Source organism: Sturnira hondurensis, unplaced genomic scaffold (assembly GCF_014824575.4).
Source record: "Sturnira hondurensis isolate 20B ecotype Veracruz unplaced genomic scaffold, ASM1482457v3 Scaffold0009733, whole genome shotgun sequence".
Taxonomy (NCBI): domain Eukaryota; kingdom Metazoa; phylum Chordata; class Mammalia; order Chiroptera; family Phyllostomidae; genus Sturnira; species Sturnira hondurensis.
This window is the reverse complement of record NW_028082364.1, coordinates 1,747,649-1,767,859: the sequence shown is the minus strand read 5'-3', so window position 1 is coordinate 1,767,859 and position 20,211 is coordinate 1,747,649. Positions and strand designations below refer to the sequence as shown.

Here is a 20,211-nt window from a genome sequence, read left to right as displayed (position 1 = left end):
GGCAAAACAAACTGCCTGCCAATGTGAGGGTTTCTACCTGGACTACCAATTCCATTTCACTGGCCTATGTATCTATAGTTACGGCAGTACCACACACTGGCTGATGATTATTGAGGGTGGAAATTGAGAAGGTAGTGTTCTTCTTTTTCAAGATTGTTTTGGGTATTCTTGGTATTTTAAATTCCCAGATGAATCTTAGGATAAGCTCGTCAATTCCTGCAAAGATGACAGCCAAGATTATGACACAGTGTTGAAGCTGTAGGTCAGCTGGCGGGGTAAGGCCATCCTAACAATATTAGGTCTTCCAACTCACGACCATGGGACATCTTTCCATCTCCTATATTTCCTTCAATTTGCTCCAACAATGCTTTTTAGCTTTCAGTTTATAAGTTTTACCATTTTGTGAAATTTTAAGCATTTAAATTTTTATGCTGCTGTAAATGGAATGTTTTCTTCACTTCCCTTCCAGGGGGGTTACTTCAAGTGTAAAGAAATTCAATTGCTTTTTATATTGATCTTCTATCCTGCAAACTGACTGATGTTTTTTATCAGTGCTAATCATTTTTAGTGGATTCTGAGGATTTTCAATATAAAAGGGCCCGTCATTTGTGAACAGACATAGCTTTACTTCCTCTTTCCAATCTGGGTACCTTTTGTTTCATTTGGGGCCTAATTGCCCTGCCCAGAACCTCTAGGACAATGTTTAACACAAGAGAAATTCTTGTCTTGCTCCTGATCACAGGGGGAAAGCATTTATAAGTTGTTGGATTCAGTTTGTTTGTATTTTTCAGTGTTTTCATCTCTATTCATAAGAGAGATTGGTGAATTATTTTTCTTTTTTGTGATGTATTTGTATGGTTCTGGCATCAGGGTAAACCCGCCTCTTAGAATGAGCAGGGAAATATTACCTCATCTTCTACTTTTTTGAAAGCATGTATGAAGGTACTGGTATTAATTCTTCAAATGTTTGCTAGGATTCCTGAAGGAAGCCACCTGGGCCTGGGCTCCTTGTGGGTCGTCTCTGATTACTAATTCAATCTCAAGTCGTACGTCTGTTCAGATTTCTATGACTTCTTGAATCAGTTTCAGTATTTTATATCTTCCTAGGATTTGTTGATTTCATCTAAGTTATCAAACTTGGTACTAACTATTCATGACATTCCATTACAATCCTTTTTATTTCTGTAAAGTCAATAGTAATGTTTCCTATTTCATTCCTGATTTTAGTACTTTTGAGTATTCCCTCTTTCTTGGTCAGTCTAGCAAAGTGGTTAAAAGCACAGGCTCAAATCCAGTTCAACCAGTTAAGCACGGTAATTAACCATTCCAAGCCTCAGCCTCCATATACGTATAAAGGGGTGGGAGTGGATGTTAATACAAATATCTATTTGTGCAGAGTTTCCGTGAAATAAAATTGGACGCTTGTCAAGTGCCATGCAAAATCCTTGGCAGAGACTAACCACCAGACAGACGCCCACAGCTGCCACTGAGGATTCCATCTCACTTGCGGACGTACTTCCATGCATCGCTGAGGACTCTTCAATGATTCCACCTTAGTTCCCCAAACACTGATTTCTATAAATCGTATTATTTGCATATGTAGTCTTTTATACAATTTCAAGATGCTTAACAGTATACCTCATTTAAAGCTGCCACATAATTTCACAGAAGTCAGCATCATTCTCCTTTATCATCCTTAATTACCTGAAAGTATTATATCAGGAGGTCCAGGCTGACTTTGTATGGAATTCTGCTAAATATACATACTCAAGCACTACATAGTAGAAAGCATACAAGCAATATGCCTGGCACTTGGAGGTGAAAACAATAAAAAAGGCAGAAACAGTTCTAACCCGAGTTATAGTCCACATATTTTTTACTAACATACGTAATTACAATGCAATGTAATAATGCTAAAATAGAAAACACAGCATGCTGGAGAGCACAGAGAAAAGAAATTCTCCCAGAATTTAAGTTAAGAAGGGCATTCTAAAAGATGGGAGTCTGATGTGGAAGACAGATAGGAGTTACCAGAGAAAGGCAGGGAGGCCGAGTTGGATTTAAAAGAAATATGTCCTAGGCAGAAAGAAACATTGTGTTCAAAGGCCCCAAACTGACGGAGAACGCAGAATTCTGAAGGAGCTAAAAACGCTTGGCACACACACGTGTAGCGCGAGTCCGGAGTACTAAAGCATGGAACTGGTGACGTGTGGAAAAGAGACGGGGAAGAACCCTGTTAGGCCGTATTCTACGCAATCTAATTAAATGAAACAATGCTTACAGGTGTTCAGTACAGTTCCCGGCACAAAGTGCCAGCTAAACTCAACATTATTCTCTTACTGCTACCTAACACTCTCCTCTTTTTTGACACAATTTGAAATGCAACAATACACTAATCCCCCAAATATTTTCCTTCTAGTCTTTCTTAGTTGGATGCCAGAAAAATAGTATGTGGAGAACTTACAAATGTCTCGGTCCGCCCTTTCATTTGTAAATGGTTATGATATTACCAACCTCTGAGGCTTGCTGTAAGGACTAGGAAGGCCCCGAAGAGCTCCTAGAAGAGTTTTGGGGTGCATATTAATGACCTCCCAAAACAGCTCCTACTCAGGCAGACTGGTAGACCAGCCAGAGGAAGAGAAAAGCAGAAAGTTTTGTTTCACTCTGGAGTTATGCAGCGGAAATCCCTTAGAAAGAATGTGAACTTAGGCCTAATGTCTCCTTGAAAACAGGCTCAGATGCACCCACCAAAAATATTAAAGTTTCACTCAAAGAAACAACACTAGTCTGATAGTTTATTTTTTTTTAATGTGTTATCTCTTTCAAAACAGAAAGAGACCTTCCATAATTCATTTTTTCACAATTACCTTATATTAAAAGATGCGTATGTATATTTCACAAGTCCCATCATCCTAAAACAACTACTCCTATCTTACGAATTTCTTTCCAGTACTTTAAACACATTGGAAGGTTTTTCTACTCCATAGTACACTGTTCTGATTTAAGACCCAGACCAAATGGATATTGAATAAGTAATGTTTCCAGAGTATCTTGCAAAAGCAAAAAAACAAACTCTATGGGTACACTTAAAATAAGACAATTAATAATTCAATTTACATTCAACTTCTGAGTAACGCATCGAGGACTTTAAAAGAGACTCCCTATATAAATTTCACAACATATGACTTCTGTCTGATGCTAATTTGTCTTAGTCCCAACCTAACACATTTATTCTAGCTACTCTTTTTTTCCTCCCTAATGGTCTCATTCAACAGCAGCTTAATTCTGAGAAAATGTTATTGAGATCAATCATAAACAGAAATAAAATATCACATTGTGTTTGTACAGAAAGCATCAAGCTTTATCTCTTTCTTAAAAAGCAAACAAAAAACTACCTGAAATAAACTAAAGGATGATCTTAACAAAATCAAACAAATATTTTTTTCACACTACTATATAGCTATTATTAACAGAAAATCATAAATGAACTGAAGGTTAAACTAAATTTCCCAGGGAACAAAATGCTCAGTTTAATATAAAAAGCTTCTTCTAGAATTTTCAAATAGGAAATACTTCCACATGACTAATACAAACTGTAAATCCAAAGAAGATAAGACTATATCCTTAAGACTTCTTACAGAGGTTTTGGAAAGAGTTACTATTCCAGGAAGAAGAAAAAAATCTCACAGATCTTACTCAGTGTTGCAATACTCCTGAGTATCGGGTTAGGGTTCACATACACGCCCTCAGTCGTCCCTCACTATAGCTTAGGTTCCATTCATCTCTATTTGCTGATGCTGAACTTCCAATTACCAGAGGACAAGGGTTCTCCACACTAAGGTAATTTAACAGGGACCTCTCAAAGACACCTCTAACTCTCCTAGTTGTCATAATCTATCATGTAAAAATGTCAAGGAATGAGCAAAACATATACTGGAAGTCACATAAATAAATAAGTGTCCAGAAAAAAACCAAGAACTACTAAAAGAGTTAATCGTATGTTTTAAACCTTGAACTACAAAAAGGCAAAATTCATTAAGATCTTTAAAATAATCTTAACTATTTAATGAGTAGTCACATAAAGAACATTCACTAAGTCTGTCTGTCAATCAGTCTTCAAAGAAAATAGTAAATCCAGGCATAAAATGAGCAAATTAATCTCACATTGCCTTCAATGGCAATTAATTGATTGATTTCAATTGACTGATTACATTTCTTATGTAGAAATTGCCCAAATATATCACCAGCTCAAAGCTGTTACATGTAAGTATCTTTCTTCATCTTCAAATACATTTTTTTGAATTTCTAGTAAAAACCTACCTTTGAGGTTCTTTGAAGTTGATCACCGACATAGGTTTTACGAAACTGATCCAAGAACCACAGAATTGCGAGCTCTATTTTCTCATTAGAACACTGAGGCAATCCGGTATCCATTAAAGATATAAGCTGAAAAACTCTTTTCATGAAGGAGAGAAAAAAAGCTTCAGTGAAAATTGTTAGGAAAACAACATTAAAATATACATTTAACACATTTACTGTCAATGTAATATATAACTACTGTAAAAAGCGGAGACACACAAAAACTTATAAAGAGCCCTGGCTGGTATGGCTCAGTGGGCTGAGTACCAGCCTACAAAGTGAAGGGTCGCTGGTTCGATTCCCAGCTAGGGCACATTCCTGGGTTTTGGGCCAGGTCCCACTTGGGCAACCAATCTACGCTTCTCTTGCGCATCACAGTTTCTATCCCTCTCCTTCTCTCTTCCTTCCCCTCTGTCTAAAAATAAATAAAGACTTAAAAGAACCTATGAAGAAATTATTTTTAAAACCATTTAAAATTTTACTACTAAGAGATACAATTTGGTCTAATTCCTTCTAATCTTTTTTCCTAAGACATACATATACATACATATATACAAGCATACAAACCTACACAGATATAGTATTTTACAAAAAGGTTATATTTAAACACATGTAACATACATGTATAATATACATAGATATAAACAAATACGATTATTATGAATATAATACATGTGTTAATATGTGTATAGATAATATTTTAGTAAATTAAAAAATGACAATGAATACATAGTTTTGGGTTTTACTTTTTCAATAAACTTTGTATTTTTATTTAGTAATATATTTGGGGGTCCCATGATTCAAAATACAGAAAATATCAAGAGGTACAGCCATCAAGTTATATCACTTTCTTCATGAATAATAAACATTTGACCTGAAATAAATTACAAGATGGTTACATTAACATAATCAAATATTTTTAACACAAGTATGCTATTGTTATGATCAGAAAAATCACAAATAAACTGAAGTTTAAGTTAAATTTCCTAGAGAAAAAAAACCTTAATTCACTATAATGAAAAGTTTAGTCTAGAATTTTCAAAAAAGAAATCCTTTTATTATCTACCTATTACCATTAAAATGTTCCAGGGGATGGCAACCAAGTGCCTGGTGCTAACAAAGCCCAGCACAGTGTAAGGATCTTTTAAGAGACAGAAGTAGAGGCTGTTGAGGAAGCGGCACCTTTTCCTCCTCGGTCTAACCGCACAAAGGCAGCTGGGCAAGGCCTGGCCTGCCTGCTTCCTGCCATGTACGCACACAACACATAAACGCACACTGCTAACCGCCTATGTGTCCTTTCGAGGATGTTAAAAAATGTATGTACAGGCAAACATGACTATATATTCTAAATAGATACATACATCAAACTCTGTCTCTGGATCCAGGCGATATTTCAAGTGATGTAATTAAGGCATATCTTGCTATTAAATTATTTATTGAGTAGGACTTCCCTTTTCCTGCTCTAGTTCTTTGTTGATTCTATGTAATTGCTCTTGTTTACTTTTATTTCCTTTTAATAGCACACATTCTAAACTCCAAGGAAGACATGAGACCAAAAGACAGTTTGTTGAGGTGTCTTTACAACTCATATTAATAAGACGCTGATTTGCATCTCCCTAAGCAGCAGTCACATCCCTAGCAGGACAGTAGAAAAGAGTCCCCAGCAGGGCACACGATCCACTTGCCAAAGAAGTTTTGGTAGTTGTACAAGAAGCTCAGCTTCAAGTGCCTNCCGTCTATGTGTCCTTTCGAGGATGTTAAAAAATGTATGTGCAGGCAAACATGACTATATATTCTAAATAGATACATACATCAAACTTTGTCTCTGGATCCAGGCAATATTTCAAGTGATGTAATTAAGGCATATCTTGCTATTAAATTATTTATTGAGTAGGACTTCCCTTTTCCTGCTCTAGTTCTTTGTTGATTCTTTGTAACTGCTCTTGTTTACTTTTATTTCCTTTTAATAGCACACATTCTAAACTCCAAGGAAGACATGAGACCAAATGACAGTTTGTTGAGGTGTCTTTACAACTCATATTAATAAGACGCTGATTTGCATTTCCCTAAGCAGCAGTCACATCCCTAGCAGGACAGTAGAAAAGAGTCCCCAGCAGGGCACACGATCCACTTGCCAAAGAAGTTTTGGTAGTTGTACAAGAAGCTCAGCTTCAAGTGCCTGCAATCCAAAATAACAATGGCTTAAACAATATCGATGTTTATCTCTCAAGCAAAAATTCAAGGCAGTACTCCAGGACTAGTTGGTGCTCCATGGTGTATCAGGGACTCAGGCTCCTTCCATCCTGCTGTTACACTTGTTTTCATTCACACAATCACTTCATGGTCTAACACTGCTTCGTCAGCTCTACCCATTACATTCACATATGTTGCACATACTGCATTTATTTACATCCAAGTGCTGAACATAATCTAAGTGCTTAACTATACCTAGCTGCAAGAGAGTCTAGTAAATCTAGTCTTTATTCAGGTGGCCACAATCAGGTATTCTATTACTTCAGAAGAAGGGAATAAGAGATATGGCACAACTAACAATCTCTGCATGGTATACTTCAAAGATTTTTGGCCACCTCTAACAAGTGCTTAAGATCAAAACTTGTATTTTATAAATATATAATATTCACTTCCAGATCCAATTTATTGTTCGACATTTATTTTCTCTTTATGTTATTTTTGGTAAAGAGCACATAGGAAATAAAAAGATAAATATATCATTAAATTATTTTGATCTAAGTACAGGTACACCATTTCAAATACAATGAAATGAATTTTGGACAATCATTTCGTATTTCCCTAGATACCCAAGTAAATAATTATTCAGTAGACAAATATTTGAGGGTTTACTATATAACTGATATGTATTAGATATTCAGAATACAACAATGAGCAAGACATATATATTCCCAGTCCTCCAAAAATCTACTGTCTATGCAAGGAAAAACAGTAACACATGCAATTATAATCAAGATTGACAGTGCGATAACGAACCCAACAAAGAAATGAGTGAGGATTCCTAATACTCTAGAATGGAAGGGGACAAAGAATGTTGAGAAAGAGGAAAGTAGATAGCTATGTAGGAAGGTAAGAAAAAGCATGGCTCATTTAAGAGCTGAAGAAAGTTCGAAATGGCGATAAAGCAGACAGTGGCAGCAGAGGAGGCTAATGAGACAGGCAGAAGCCAGGTCACGAGGAGTCCCATAGGCTGCGTTGCTCTGCATCCCGATGGCAATGGAGAGTCTTGTGGAGTGTGAAGAAAGCCAGAGCCGAGGTGAGGTGCCCATTTAAGTCTATAGCACGACTCCAGGTGAAGGATCACAGGGGCTAAAACGGCAGGGGAGACGGAGGTAACAAGACTGACTGAGATAACTAAAGGGTATGACTGACAGAATTCGATGGCTATATGGATGCCAGTGAGAGGGGAAAAAATTAAGGCTAACTCCCAGGATTCAAGCTTAGGCATATGAGTGGGCGGGGATGGGGGCTTAATTTTAGTCAATGAACTGGAGGCACGTGTGGGACGGGACATGCGTGCCAAACGGTTCTGTAGGGGTCTGGAAGCCAGAAGACAAGAATTGCTAAAACAACACAGAATCACCGAGCAACACTGAGGGCTGACTTGAAGGAGAAAATACATACATAGCTTAACTGACAGTAATACCTATGTACAGAGGTGTGCGACTTCTTTTATCATCACTCAACAAATCAGAGAAAACCCTGAATCTCAAGGGTGCCAGGCAGATGAAATAATACAGCAGTGAACAAAGTATATGAAGCCTCTTCCTTCCCTTATTGCCTTATTGTGAAATAAACAAATACAGGTCAAGAGGTTACAGTGCTATAAAGAAGGACATAGAAAGCAGGGTAAGGATGCTATCGTGGGGAGGGAGGTCCAAGGCGGCAGAGACATCGACGGCGGGGAGGGAGTACAGCGCAAACACCTAGGAGAGAGCATGCCCAGCACAGAGAAGTCCAGAGGCAAGGAAGTGAAAACACTGGTAATACTCAAAAAAGAGCCAGGAGGCCAGTGTGGCTGAGATGAATTAGAAGGGAAAGGAAATCCGGTCAGAGAAGAGTATAGGATGCTTCAGACCAAGACAAGGATTTGGGAATTTGTCCCTTGTGAGACGGGAAGCCACTGGAAGCTGATGAATAAAGAGAGGACAGTGCCATTATCTGATAGCACAGAAGGTCATCTACTGTTAGATAGTAGGGTTTGGGACAGAGAGCAACACCCTGAGACAGTTGTCAAGGCCTTCAGAGAATGAGGAGGGAGGATGGACACGAGCAGGTGGGACACCGGGAGACACAGAGGGCGGTGCAGCAGAAAAATGACCCGAGAGCAGCAGCCCGTCGGCGGCACTGGCGAAATGAGGGCACAGGACGAGTAAGACAGAATCCCTGGGAAATCTCTCAGGAGGGTTACGCATTCTGGTCCTGATGAATGCAGCCGAAATGGCTATGAAATTATCCTCATTTAATTAGGATTGTGTGGCCTGAGCACAAGTACATTTATTTGTTTTCATTATAATCATCACAATATTGGGAGCTTTCAGGAATATTAACCTGCTCCTGATAAAACAGCATGCAGATTTTTGGCAGGAGCGCCACAATCTCCTAATTGGGTAGCATTCTCCCAGGGTTTGAAAGGTGTCAGACACCCACACACCGAAGGAAGCGGTATCATAGTTCCAATCACTTGGAACTTCTTCGTATGCCATTGGTATTTTCAAATACTAGGTAAAACACCATTCTTAAAAATCTCATTTTAAAACACACACCCGTGGTTTTTCTGGACAAAGCAGGGAAGCTGCAGCGAACGTCCTACGCTCAACCTGCCCCCCCAACCACTTCTCACCCCACCCCCCAGCCTCAGCCACTTGCCCTGTAGCCTAGGAAAGACCCACGAGTTCCCGTATTTACACCGAAGCCTCCCTCGCCCGGAGAAGAGGGGAGGCCTGCTGCAGCTCCACCCCTTCAAAGAGGCCAGAGACACAACTAAGAAATGCAGAAGAGTGAAGCACCCCAGGAGAAGATTTCAACCAATAAAAAACAGGACACAGAAGTAAGTAAGTAACAGATACATGCTTTCCCTTAGTTTCCACCCCGCCCCACTACCACCACAGACAGCCTCGAGGCAAAGAAAGGGGTTCCACGTGGCCTTCGGGGAAGGCGCCTGTACAGCCAAGCCACCAGGTGTGTGACGCGCCACCGTCTGCAGTTCACTGCCATTGCTCATGGTAGTTCTGCTCTGTGATGTCGCCGTGGGCACCGACTCAGTGAGTGCTGAACCGCTGCTCCTGAAGGACATATAGGGTCAGGTTCCCGAGGAACTACGGTCACGTGTTCATCGGCCCATGGACACGTCACCTTGTTTTGTGGGTGTGTTTCTTTAAAGACACCCTATTTAACATAGAGTTGATTCATTAATGCTGAACTCCCAGCCGGGGGCACTATCCCGTGCCTAAGTAAAGCTCACCGAAACACACGTCTTTTCTTTCTAAGGCACATTACAGCTTTTATGTGCTTAGAAACACTAGCCAGCACTTCAGCACTAACTGGAAGGGCCATTTTAAACAGCAAAACCACCAACAAAACCCACAAAAATGCAACAATGATGGCACTACGTAGGCAGCAGCAAGGGCGCATTTACAGCATGAGCCAAAAGAAGGCCGCGTGCCTGCTCCAGCTGAGCTAGGAACGTGTGCGTCCGGAACTCAAATTTCTCGCCACTACACGCACGTCCAAGAGCGACAACGGCAGCACCTCGCGGACTGACTGGGGTGCAGATAAATTTGAGCAAGTACCTCAGCCTGTAGCAATGAAGTCTGTGAGAGAGGACTGACTTTGTTTGTTTTCTCTTATTCTCCGGCCTCCTTTTCCTTCATTCTCTCTTCCCTAAAAATGCACCCTTCTCCCCGCCCCTCAAGAAAGCCTTAGTCCATGAACTTCACTGAAGGCTTTGTCTTCTAGACAATGCTGACTAAAATACAAATCTTATTTAAAGTTATAGAGATGTGTGCTGTGTAAAGAGAAAACAAATTTTTTCACTTGGCAGATAGACACCCTCTTTTGCTTACTTCCTCTTTTATATTTCTCAGGAAAATAGGCCAATAGGTATTTCCCTACCTGATGACAAAAACTTTAAGAATTAAACTAGGGCAATAAGTAGGAAATTGTTCACTTGGTTTGAAATGAACCAAAGCATTTTAAGAATGCCCACATTCCTATTTTCAAGTCATTTAATATTAACAATACAAACCTTAAGAGAAACTAAAAATATTTATGTTACATTTGGATTCAAATTTCAATAACAAGAGCTACTTTAAAGGCTGAAATGGGTATGGAATGAAGGGAAAATACAACTGAAAGAATATTTACCTTAAGGTAGTTGATAGTAACAAAAAACTGAGAAATGACCTAAAATTCCCCCCAACAAGGGGCTGTTTAAATTATGGTACAGTTGAGAATATGTCATGTCTAGGTGAAATGTTCATAATATTATGTTTGATTTTTTTTTTAAAGAAGTATTTTTCCCTGGCCAGGTGGCTGGGTTAGCTGGAGCGTCATCCCCACACCAGAAGGCTGCGGACTGGATCACGTTCAGGGCCATACATGCCCATGGGAGGAAGCAATCACTGTTTCACCGATGTTTAAAAATAAAAAAAGTGTTCTGAGGTTTTGTTTTTTGGGGTTTTTTCCCAGTAGTACAGTACTTACCATTTGCCAGGCATTGTTCTAAGCATTTAAAAAATTTTAACTCATTTAATCCTAGTAATGGCCCAAATGAATTAGGTATTATTATTAGTATTCCTATTTTAGTTTAGAAAACAATAGTGTGATATAGTTTTTGCTTTAAAAAGTTGAAAAATACACATGTGGTGTACATGTGTGTACATAATTCAAGCATGAATTAAAAAGACTCAAGGTCTTTACCAAAATGATAATAGTAGTTATTTCCAACTCAATATATGACTTTTCATTTGAATTTTTAAGGGTTCTAAAAAGCACGTATTACTTGGTTAATAAAGACATCATTACAAATAAAACATATGGAAAACCAACTCACTCATATTATTCATATACAGGAATTTTCCCCAGGTGAGAACAGAAACATGAATTGCTTCTCATCAATGACACATCTGAAGTGCAGTCTGGTCCACAATCCTACACAAAACCTGTCCCGCGTGACTGGCTTTGCTTTCTGACCAGAGGTATGTCACTCCCCAGTTTTGCCCCCAGCCCAACAAACACCAACTGGGCGTGCTTCGTCAGGTCCCAAGAAATAAAAAGCAACCTAAATCTTCATCACACTATTTAAACACGTTTAAAATATACTTGACTATAACTTACCACAGGCTCGACATCTACAAACCACTTAACCTCTAAGCCTTGGTATTCTCATCAATAAAAGGGAAAAGAATACCTTTCTCAAAAGGCCAGATACAAATGCTTTTGCTTATAATACCAGTTCAATAACGGTGTCAGGACTACTTAGTAAATTTCTGTAAATTGCATGGCCATTACCTACCGACAGGATAGTTCTCCATCCATAGCATCGTGTTCATCTGTACTGGTATACGTTAATCTTCCTCCAACAACTGTCCCCACGAGGTACACCAGCCAGGCAAGACGTCCTAATAAATAACAAGAACAAAAAATGTGTAGGAAGTACTGGAGAAAGTTAGTTTATTTTTCCAGAAAATAAAAACTTTAGTAAACTCCAAGCTTACTAAAATGATCTATTCTTCCAAACATGTTGATAAAACTATCGTGGACTCAGCTCTTCACGGTGTGGAGAGCTGGGTTTTAAGTTTATCAAGGCGCTAAGCAGAGTAAAAATGACAGGTTTGACAGCCAGGTAAAACTGTGTGAATCCCAGCTCTACCGATTTGCTACGTGATCTTGCGTAAGTTACTTACCTCTTTACATCTTACAGTTTCCATCTGCAGAGCAGAGAAAACCGTGAAGACTGATGATTAAAGTTGAACTTGATCACAAAAACACAAATGGAACATCCAGCCCAGGGCTGTCAGTCACACTGGGAGGATCCAACCACCAGGACCTTCACTGCACGGACAGTGCCGTGACAGCGCCAGTCTGAGTGTTTTTGACGTTAGCCCTGCTTGGAACGCCATAATTTATTCCCTTTGTGTTTTTATGCACAATTTTTTAAAAATCGAAGATTTTCACTGTGCAATTCACATTGTGTGACGACCAAATTAACTTCCCGGGCAAGAGGAGTGAAGGACCGAACAGCTGCACATCACGGGCACAGTGGCACACGTACAGTCTTCCCAAATCTCACTCTGGGGCGGCTGACACTGACCATTTAGAAATGGAGGTATTTGTACCAAGTGGCTTTTATTTCAAGCATATTATTTTATATCTCTAGATTCAGCAATCTATGTCACAGGTTCTCCAAGACTTTTGGGAACTTCATGAATAATTAACATACCAACTATCTTGCTAAAAAAAAACTTCGTGCTATTCTTGGAGACTAATTGTTCAAAGACGATCAGGCTGTTTCACGGTACTGAAATCAATGATGTTTCTGTCTTGGGAAACCTTTTTAAGTGAACTCCAGTGTTTGGGGTTTTTTCCCCACAAGGTATTGAATTGAACAGTAATAACAGAGGGTGTGCACACTTGTAAGAAGACTTAAGAAGGATAAATAAGTAGGCAGCAGAAAGAGGACATATTCTCCTATCTTCCAGGGGACACGAGTAGCGGGCGTTACTGTACTACGACTAGTCGACAGCGGCTTCAGACTTCTGGGAGCGCGAGCACACTGAGGTGACAAACGTCCTCTAAGTCTGAAACGCAACCCGGCAAGTGTCCACACCCCTGAATCTGTCGTGAAACAGCAATGACCAGATCAGAACTGACCCATTCTGCAGCCGTGTGTCAGCAGTGTGAAACCGGTCAGATAAAAGAATAAGATCACTCATTTGATCAAGCAGTCCAGGTTTGTGAATTAGTGATGTATAATTTGTGCAAAAGGTTAACAAGAAACCAGAGTTCACGCAGGAAACTGAAGGTGTCAGAAAGTCACCTTACGCACCTCAGCGCTTCATGGTCAACACGAAGGTGCGTTACTAACACACACAATACACCTTTACCGAAACCTCAACAATTTAGACCAGCAGTATTTAAAGCAATAAAGTTACCTTGGTTACAGCATTACTTCCACAAAGTTTGAAGAATCATATAAATCCATAAATTTAAACTGTATTTAGGAAGACACTCAATAAATATGTAACACGTGAGTTACGTATCTATAAATTTTAAAAATATCTCACGCTATAATAAGACTAAATTTCCATTTTAATTTTCCATTAATGTTCAGGGCACTTCTTTTAGCAGCTGTTTGAGCACAGAACATTTTTTCCTTTAAAAAATAATTATTGCTGTAATAATCTGTAATTATGGTTTATAACTGCAATAATCCCAAAGAAATCAGTCATTACCATAGATCACAAGTAATCGCTAACTACTGTTAATGACCTATTTCCTAGAGATTATTGTTTTCGTAAGCCATGACCGTATCATCACAAATATGGAAGAGCAAGACAATATAATACAAATGAGATCATAATATAATAATAAACTTATTTTGTAACATTAAAAGCCATTAAGCATCTAAATTAAAGCGCACATAACGAGAGCATATAATTTTCTTTGTTCAACACTAACTGAAGTGTTTGGTCTGCACAAAAGACACCGAACACTCCACACACAACGAAACAAACTGCAGCCACGTTAGGTGTTTTTCATGATATAAAACCACTGTTTCTGCGTGGACCCCAGGTACCTTTACGAGGTGGAAAAATTCCTTCCTCTGGACCTTTTGACTACAAAGCAACAAATATTTATTTACAAGTTTTTATGTATCAGGCATTATATCAGAGACTTTGAAATGTCATTTTATTAAAACTACAGAATGTATCTAACTATAAAAACGCCTTCAATGTATATTAACTAAAAATCAAATCTCAAAAAAAATCAAGTCTCACTTATTTTATTCAATAAACAGACCTTTACTTAACATTAGTAAATTATTACTGTTCAGTTATTTCCATTTACATTTCATAGAACAGCTAATATCCATTTGTAGGAAATGTCATCCTGTAAGAACACAGGTCTTTTTTTTTTTAAACTGTTGTTCAAGTACAATTGTCTCCATTCTCCCGCCACCACCTCCCTCCGCCCTCCGCGCTGCCACCTGCCCCCTCAGTCCCACCCCCTCTGTCTCTGTCCATAGGTCCTTTACACACGTCCTTTGACTTCACAACTGAATCCTTTCACTGGGTCGGCCAAAAAGTTTGTGTTTCCCATACGATGGCTCTGGTGGCACTCTGTTATCTGACACTTCATTTGAAACAATGTTGTTAGGTTGTGACAGGTGTCATATCAGCATGTGTTAAAAAAAAACAATCAAAATTTGTGAATTTGGGGGGAGCCATTTCGGCATATTTTCAGCATATTATGCTTTCCTACTTCAAGAAAGGTAAAAATGCAACCGAAACACAAAAAACGTCTGTACAGCGCATGGAGAAAGTGCTGTGGCTGGTAGAACGCGTCGAAAGCGATTTGCAAACCTTAGTGCTGCAGAGTTCTCACTGGCCGATGCTCATGTTCGGGTAGACCAGCTGAAGTTGACGGTGATCACACTGAGACACCCATTATTTGAGAACAAAAAATGTTATACCACACGGGAGATAGCCAATATACTCAAAATGTCCAAATCAAGAAGATTTTTGGTGAAAATGAAAAATGTGTCTTTTACTTTATGGAAAAAATGTGACAGACTTTCTGGCCAACCCAATACATTGTATTTAATATTTACATATATGAAAAACATAAGTAATGTAGGTAAAGTGTAATAAAACAAACAGCCGTGAACACGCTACACAAGTTAAAAACCAAGGCTTTACTGTCACACTCGCCCCTGCCTCCGTGCTCCCGCTGGCTCGTCTCCTTACTCCCACCCTGGAGGCGACCGTGACCCTGTATTCGGAGCTTACCAAGCCCTTGACATTTTTCTTTCATTTTGTCACTTGCACAATCACTACATGTTCCCACACTATAATATTTTCAGTCTCACTTGTTTTGGGGCTTCAGTAAGTATTTCGAACTATACGCAGTTTATGAAGAATTGCTTTCTTCCCCCACTAAACACCTCACCTCTGACACTTATCTTTAAGTGGACTTGTGGCTCAGCCATTTTCTTGTTACACAGTATCACTAGGTTGGCCAAAACCCATGTACTATTTTCAGAATATATAAATATGTAGTAAACATATGAAGAAAAGGCATTCAATGACATGGAAATTTAAGACTGCAAGTCCTGGCTGGCGGCAGAGAGACAAACTCGGACAGAGAGGACGACGGGGACAGCAGAGCCGGAGGTGCCACCCGGCCCTTTCAGCTGCGCGACGGGTCTGTGGCTGCTGGTGACTCCATCCCAATATGTGTAAATGTCCTCTGGTGTGTATTTGGCATTTAATAATTTTCAAAACTCGACTAAAAGAAGAAACCAATCGTGAAAAGACTAAATGCTGCAAAATGTTGGTTCTCGCCCATTTATTTATAAATAATGAAATCCTAACCCAAGAGAGGACGTTTCAAGGAGAGAACGTTAACTGGTCCACTACTTAGTCCCTTGGCAGGACTGTGTAGCACAAAAACAGGAAAAATACATAACGAATAAAAGGCATCTTAAGAAGATGTTACATAAATGTAGAGGATAACCCTCTAAATACGTTTTACAGAGAAGTTCAGGCGAGAAATCACTGAAGGTAAGTTTGACTATCACCTCTTACTGCTCACTTTCTGAAACAACATAAAGGACACAAATATTTTTAGAAAATTCTTGGGCTATAATTAAAATGCCTTCTCTTAGAAATGTATAGAATCAGTTCCATTCTCATAATTCACATCATTAGAAGAATCTGAAAAATGTATTTATTTATTCTCATGCCCTGCTAAGATCCTGATAGGATTTAAAGGGATATACATAAACAAATCCTCCTCAATAAAGGATTAAAGAAAAGCAGTGAGATTTGTAAATTTCAAGAACTAAAATTTAATAATAATAAAGTTAAGCCCTGGTGAAGGTTCATACACAAATGCAAATCCAGGAGGAGGTCTTACAGGATCGTTTCCTGGCTGAACCCGGGCCCTGAACTTGCAGTTGACAACGAAGATGGAAGCACGATCGATCAGGTCAGGTGTGAGATAATGAACTCTATTCATGATCAAAACTGATCATGAATAGAGTTCATTATATTTGGTAACAGTTAAAACACTCGATACTGATTCCAGAGAGAACTATCTCCTATGAAGATTATAAAGGAAAACTGAAAATTAACGGTCAAGCCACCAGAATATCCAGAGGTTAAAAGAATTAATGGCTTATTAGGGGATTAGGAATTGGGGGAAATACATACAAGTAATTTGTATAAAATTATTAAAGTGATTAATGGAACTCCTTAAAACCCCACCTAACCCAGGGGACAGACGCCACTCACTGACCCTCCTGAATCGTCATGTCCACTGTCGCCCCAGAGGCAGAACGCAGGAGCTTCTGGTAGTTCTGCGCGTCCTGGTCAAACAGCCGCACGAGGAGAGCGCACGTCTTCTCATAGTCACACCTGCTGACGGTGCACAGCTGCTCCAGCTGCTGGAACACGGTGGCCGTGTCGTCCAGTGGGTCATCCAACTGATCTCTGCGAACACAAGCACAAGTGTGCAGACGGCGTTAGAGTGTAAGGCACTGCAGTCACCACAAATAAGCTTTACTCGTGTTAAATAAAACTCCACAGTGGATATAGGGATAAAAGAAAAACAAACTGGAATCTAAAACACAATGTCTATATCTGAGTAGGAAATGATTACCTACATTTAAAAAACACCCCCAAAAAGCTGCTTGTACTAACAGGAGCGCTTACCAAGGTCCTGGCATACAGGGTCAATGTACAAAATTCAACTGCATTACTACACACTAGCAATGAACAAAGAGAAACTGAAACCTAAAAAACAGTATCTTCCAAAGGCACTAGAAAACATAAAAGACTAACGAAATCGAAGTAAACACCTATAAGAGCTGAAGGCTGAATACTACAAAACACTGATGAAAGAGATCGCAGAGGAGCTAAAGAAATTAAAAGACAAACATGCTCATTGGCTAAAAGACTCGATATTGGTTAGATGATCAATTCTGCCCCCAAATTGATAAATAAATTCAATGCAATCCCAGTCCAAATCCCACCAGGATTTAGCTGTCAATACTGACAGGATAATTGTAAAATTTACATACATGGAAAAACAAAGAAAGGAAAAAGAGCCAAAAAGAATTTTGGGGCTCCCTCATTTTCATAAAAACTTTCGCGTGATCTAAAACACACACACAGCAGAGCCCACAGATTACAGGTGCACAGCTTAATGAATTTTGACCAAGTGAACACACCCCTGTGACTGGCACTCAGAACAAAAACCAGCTCGTTTCTAGTACCTCACAAACCTCCCTATTGCCCCAAAAGCCTCCTCTTATTTACCCAAAGGAGGAGCTCGGATTCATTCTGCCTGACTTTGAACTTGACGGAAGTATACAGCCCGTACTCCTTTGGGTCCGTCTTCCTTTGCTTACTCTAACGTTTGTGGAATTCACCCATATTATTGCACATAATTGTAGAAGACGTATTCCCATTAGAGTCCAAATAATTTTGAAAAAGAAAGACTAAGGTGGGAGACTCATACTACCTGATTTCAAAGCTTATTATAAGACAACAGTAATCAAGATAGGTTATTAAGCAGGAGAAACATAGATTAATGAGAAGAGAGTCAAGAAATAGAACCATATGTATGTGGTCAATTACTTTTCAAAAACAGTGTAAAGCCCTGGCTGGTGTGGCTCAGTGAATTGAGCGCGGGCCTGCGAACCACATGATCATGGTTCGATTCCCAGTCAGGGCACATGCCTGGGTTGCAGGCCAGTTCCCAGCAGGGGACTCACGAGAGGCAACCATGCATTGATGTTTCTCTCCTGCTCTCCTTCCCTTCTTCTCTAAAGATAAATAAATAAAATATTTTAAAAAAACAGTGTAAAGGCAATTCAGTGGAAAAAAGACAGTTTTTTCTTTTTTTTTTTTACAAATGTTATTGGGATAACTACTCGACCATATGTAAAACAACAATAACCCCAGAAACCTCGAGCCTTACCTCATATCACATACAAAAATTAATTCAAAATGAATCATAGACCTCAATGTTAGTAATGAAAGTACATAACTTCTAGAAGGAAAATACAGAATAAATTGAACTTCATCAAACTTTATAACACCTTATCTTTGAAAGACTGTTAAGGAAATGAAAAGGCAAGCTATGAACTGGAAGAAAATATCTGAAAAAACACACGTGATAAAAAGACTTGTGACCAGAATATACAGACCTCTCCAATCTCAATATAAGAAAATAACGCAGTAAATAATGGGCAGTGGATTGGACTTTGCCCGGAATACACACAAATGACAAATAGGCATATAAAATGAGGCTCGGCATTATTAGTCATTCGGGGAATGCAAATTAAAGCCACAATGAGGTACCACAACGTACCTAGTGGGTTGACTACATTTTTAAAAACAGACAGTATCAACTGCTAATGAGAATGTAGAGCAACTGGACCTTTCGGACATTGCTGGTGGGAATGCAAAATGATACAGTTTGGAAACGAGTTGGGCAGCTTCTCACAAAGTAAAACACGCACTTACCATGCAACCTAGAACTCTCGCACTTCACCATCTACCCAAGAGAAACAAAAAATGTCTATGCAAAAATTTGTATGGGAACATTTACAGCTGTTTTATTCATAACTGATAAAAATGCAAACAATCCTAATGTCCATCCACAGGTGAATGGCTAAATTGTGATACATCCACAGAACGGAATACTACTCAGCAATGAAAAGGAAACAACCACTGCTGCAACATGGAGGAATCTTACACGCACTATGCTAAGTGAAAGAAGCAAGACTACAGGCCATATCCTACATAATTTCATTTTTGCAACATTCTGGAAAAGACAAACACTATAGGAAACAAAACGCATCAGTAATTGCTGGAGGCTCATGGTGGGGAAAGGACTAACTACAAAGGAACCCAAAAGACCTATTCAGGGATGAGGAAGCCATTCTGTACCTTAATTCTGATGGGTGTTACACAACTGTATGCACTTGTCAGAACCCATAAAACTGTACACTGAAAAGGATCAATTTTACAGTAGGTAAATTACACCTCCATTTAAAAAAATTCCAAGATGCGATAGATGAAAATTCAACAGAAAGATTTAGTTTTCAATACCTCACAACTATGGCAACAGATTCCAAGCGAGAAGTGATAAAGGCCTTCGTGATTTCTGGTGCATAAGTGTCTAACAAGTGGGGTTCGGTTGATTTCACAAAAGGAACCGAAGCTACCATCCTTTGCCACAGAGTTAATAAATAATGAACACTGTTAGGAGCAAATTCCCAATGCTATAAAGAAATAAAGCAAATGTTATTTAAAATGACATAGCTTTCCAGAATAAGAATTACAGAAGAAAAATGACTAAACACGGATTTTAAATTTAACATTGATTCTGGTTATAGAACCAATGAAAGCTTAGCACAGCAAATTTTGTAAATGCAAGAAATGTATAAAGAAAAAAACAACAATCTCTCATTCTTCTTCCACCCAGGACTTATAAGTATTAAAATGTTAGTATATTTCCTTCTAATCTTCTTTTCTTGAATAGTTTTCTACAGAGTTGATATCATTTGAAAAATAGCATTTTTAAACC

At 39.0% G+C, this 20,211-nt stretch overlaps 1 protein-coding gene across 2 annotated transcripts in view; it reads right to left on the bottom strand.

The window, feature by feature from the left end:
- The window catches only part of RANBP17 (RAN binding protein 17), a 239,136-nt gene that overhangs the window by 185,647 nt on the left and 33,278 nt on the right, over positions 1-20,211 (bottom strand). For both annotated transcript variants that reach the window (XM_037057757.1, XM_037057758.1), the window contains exons 11-14: positions 19,734-19,906; positions 16,912-17,105; positions 11,906-12,011; positions 4,321-4,456 (exon numbers count right to left, since the gene is read on the bottom strand). In XM_037057757.1, the coding sequence (XP_036913652.1) occupies positions 4,321-4,456; positions 11,906-12,011; positions 16,912-17,105; positions 19,734-19,906 (609 nt within the window). The remainder of the gene's footprint in view (positions 1-4,320; positions 4,457-11,905; positions 12,012-16,911; positions 17,106-19,733; positions 19,907-20,211) is intronic.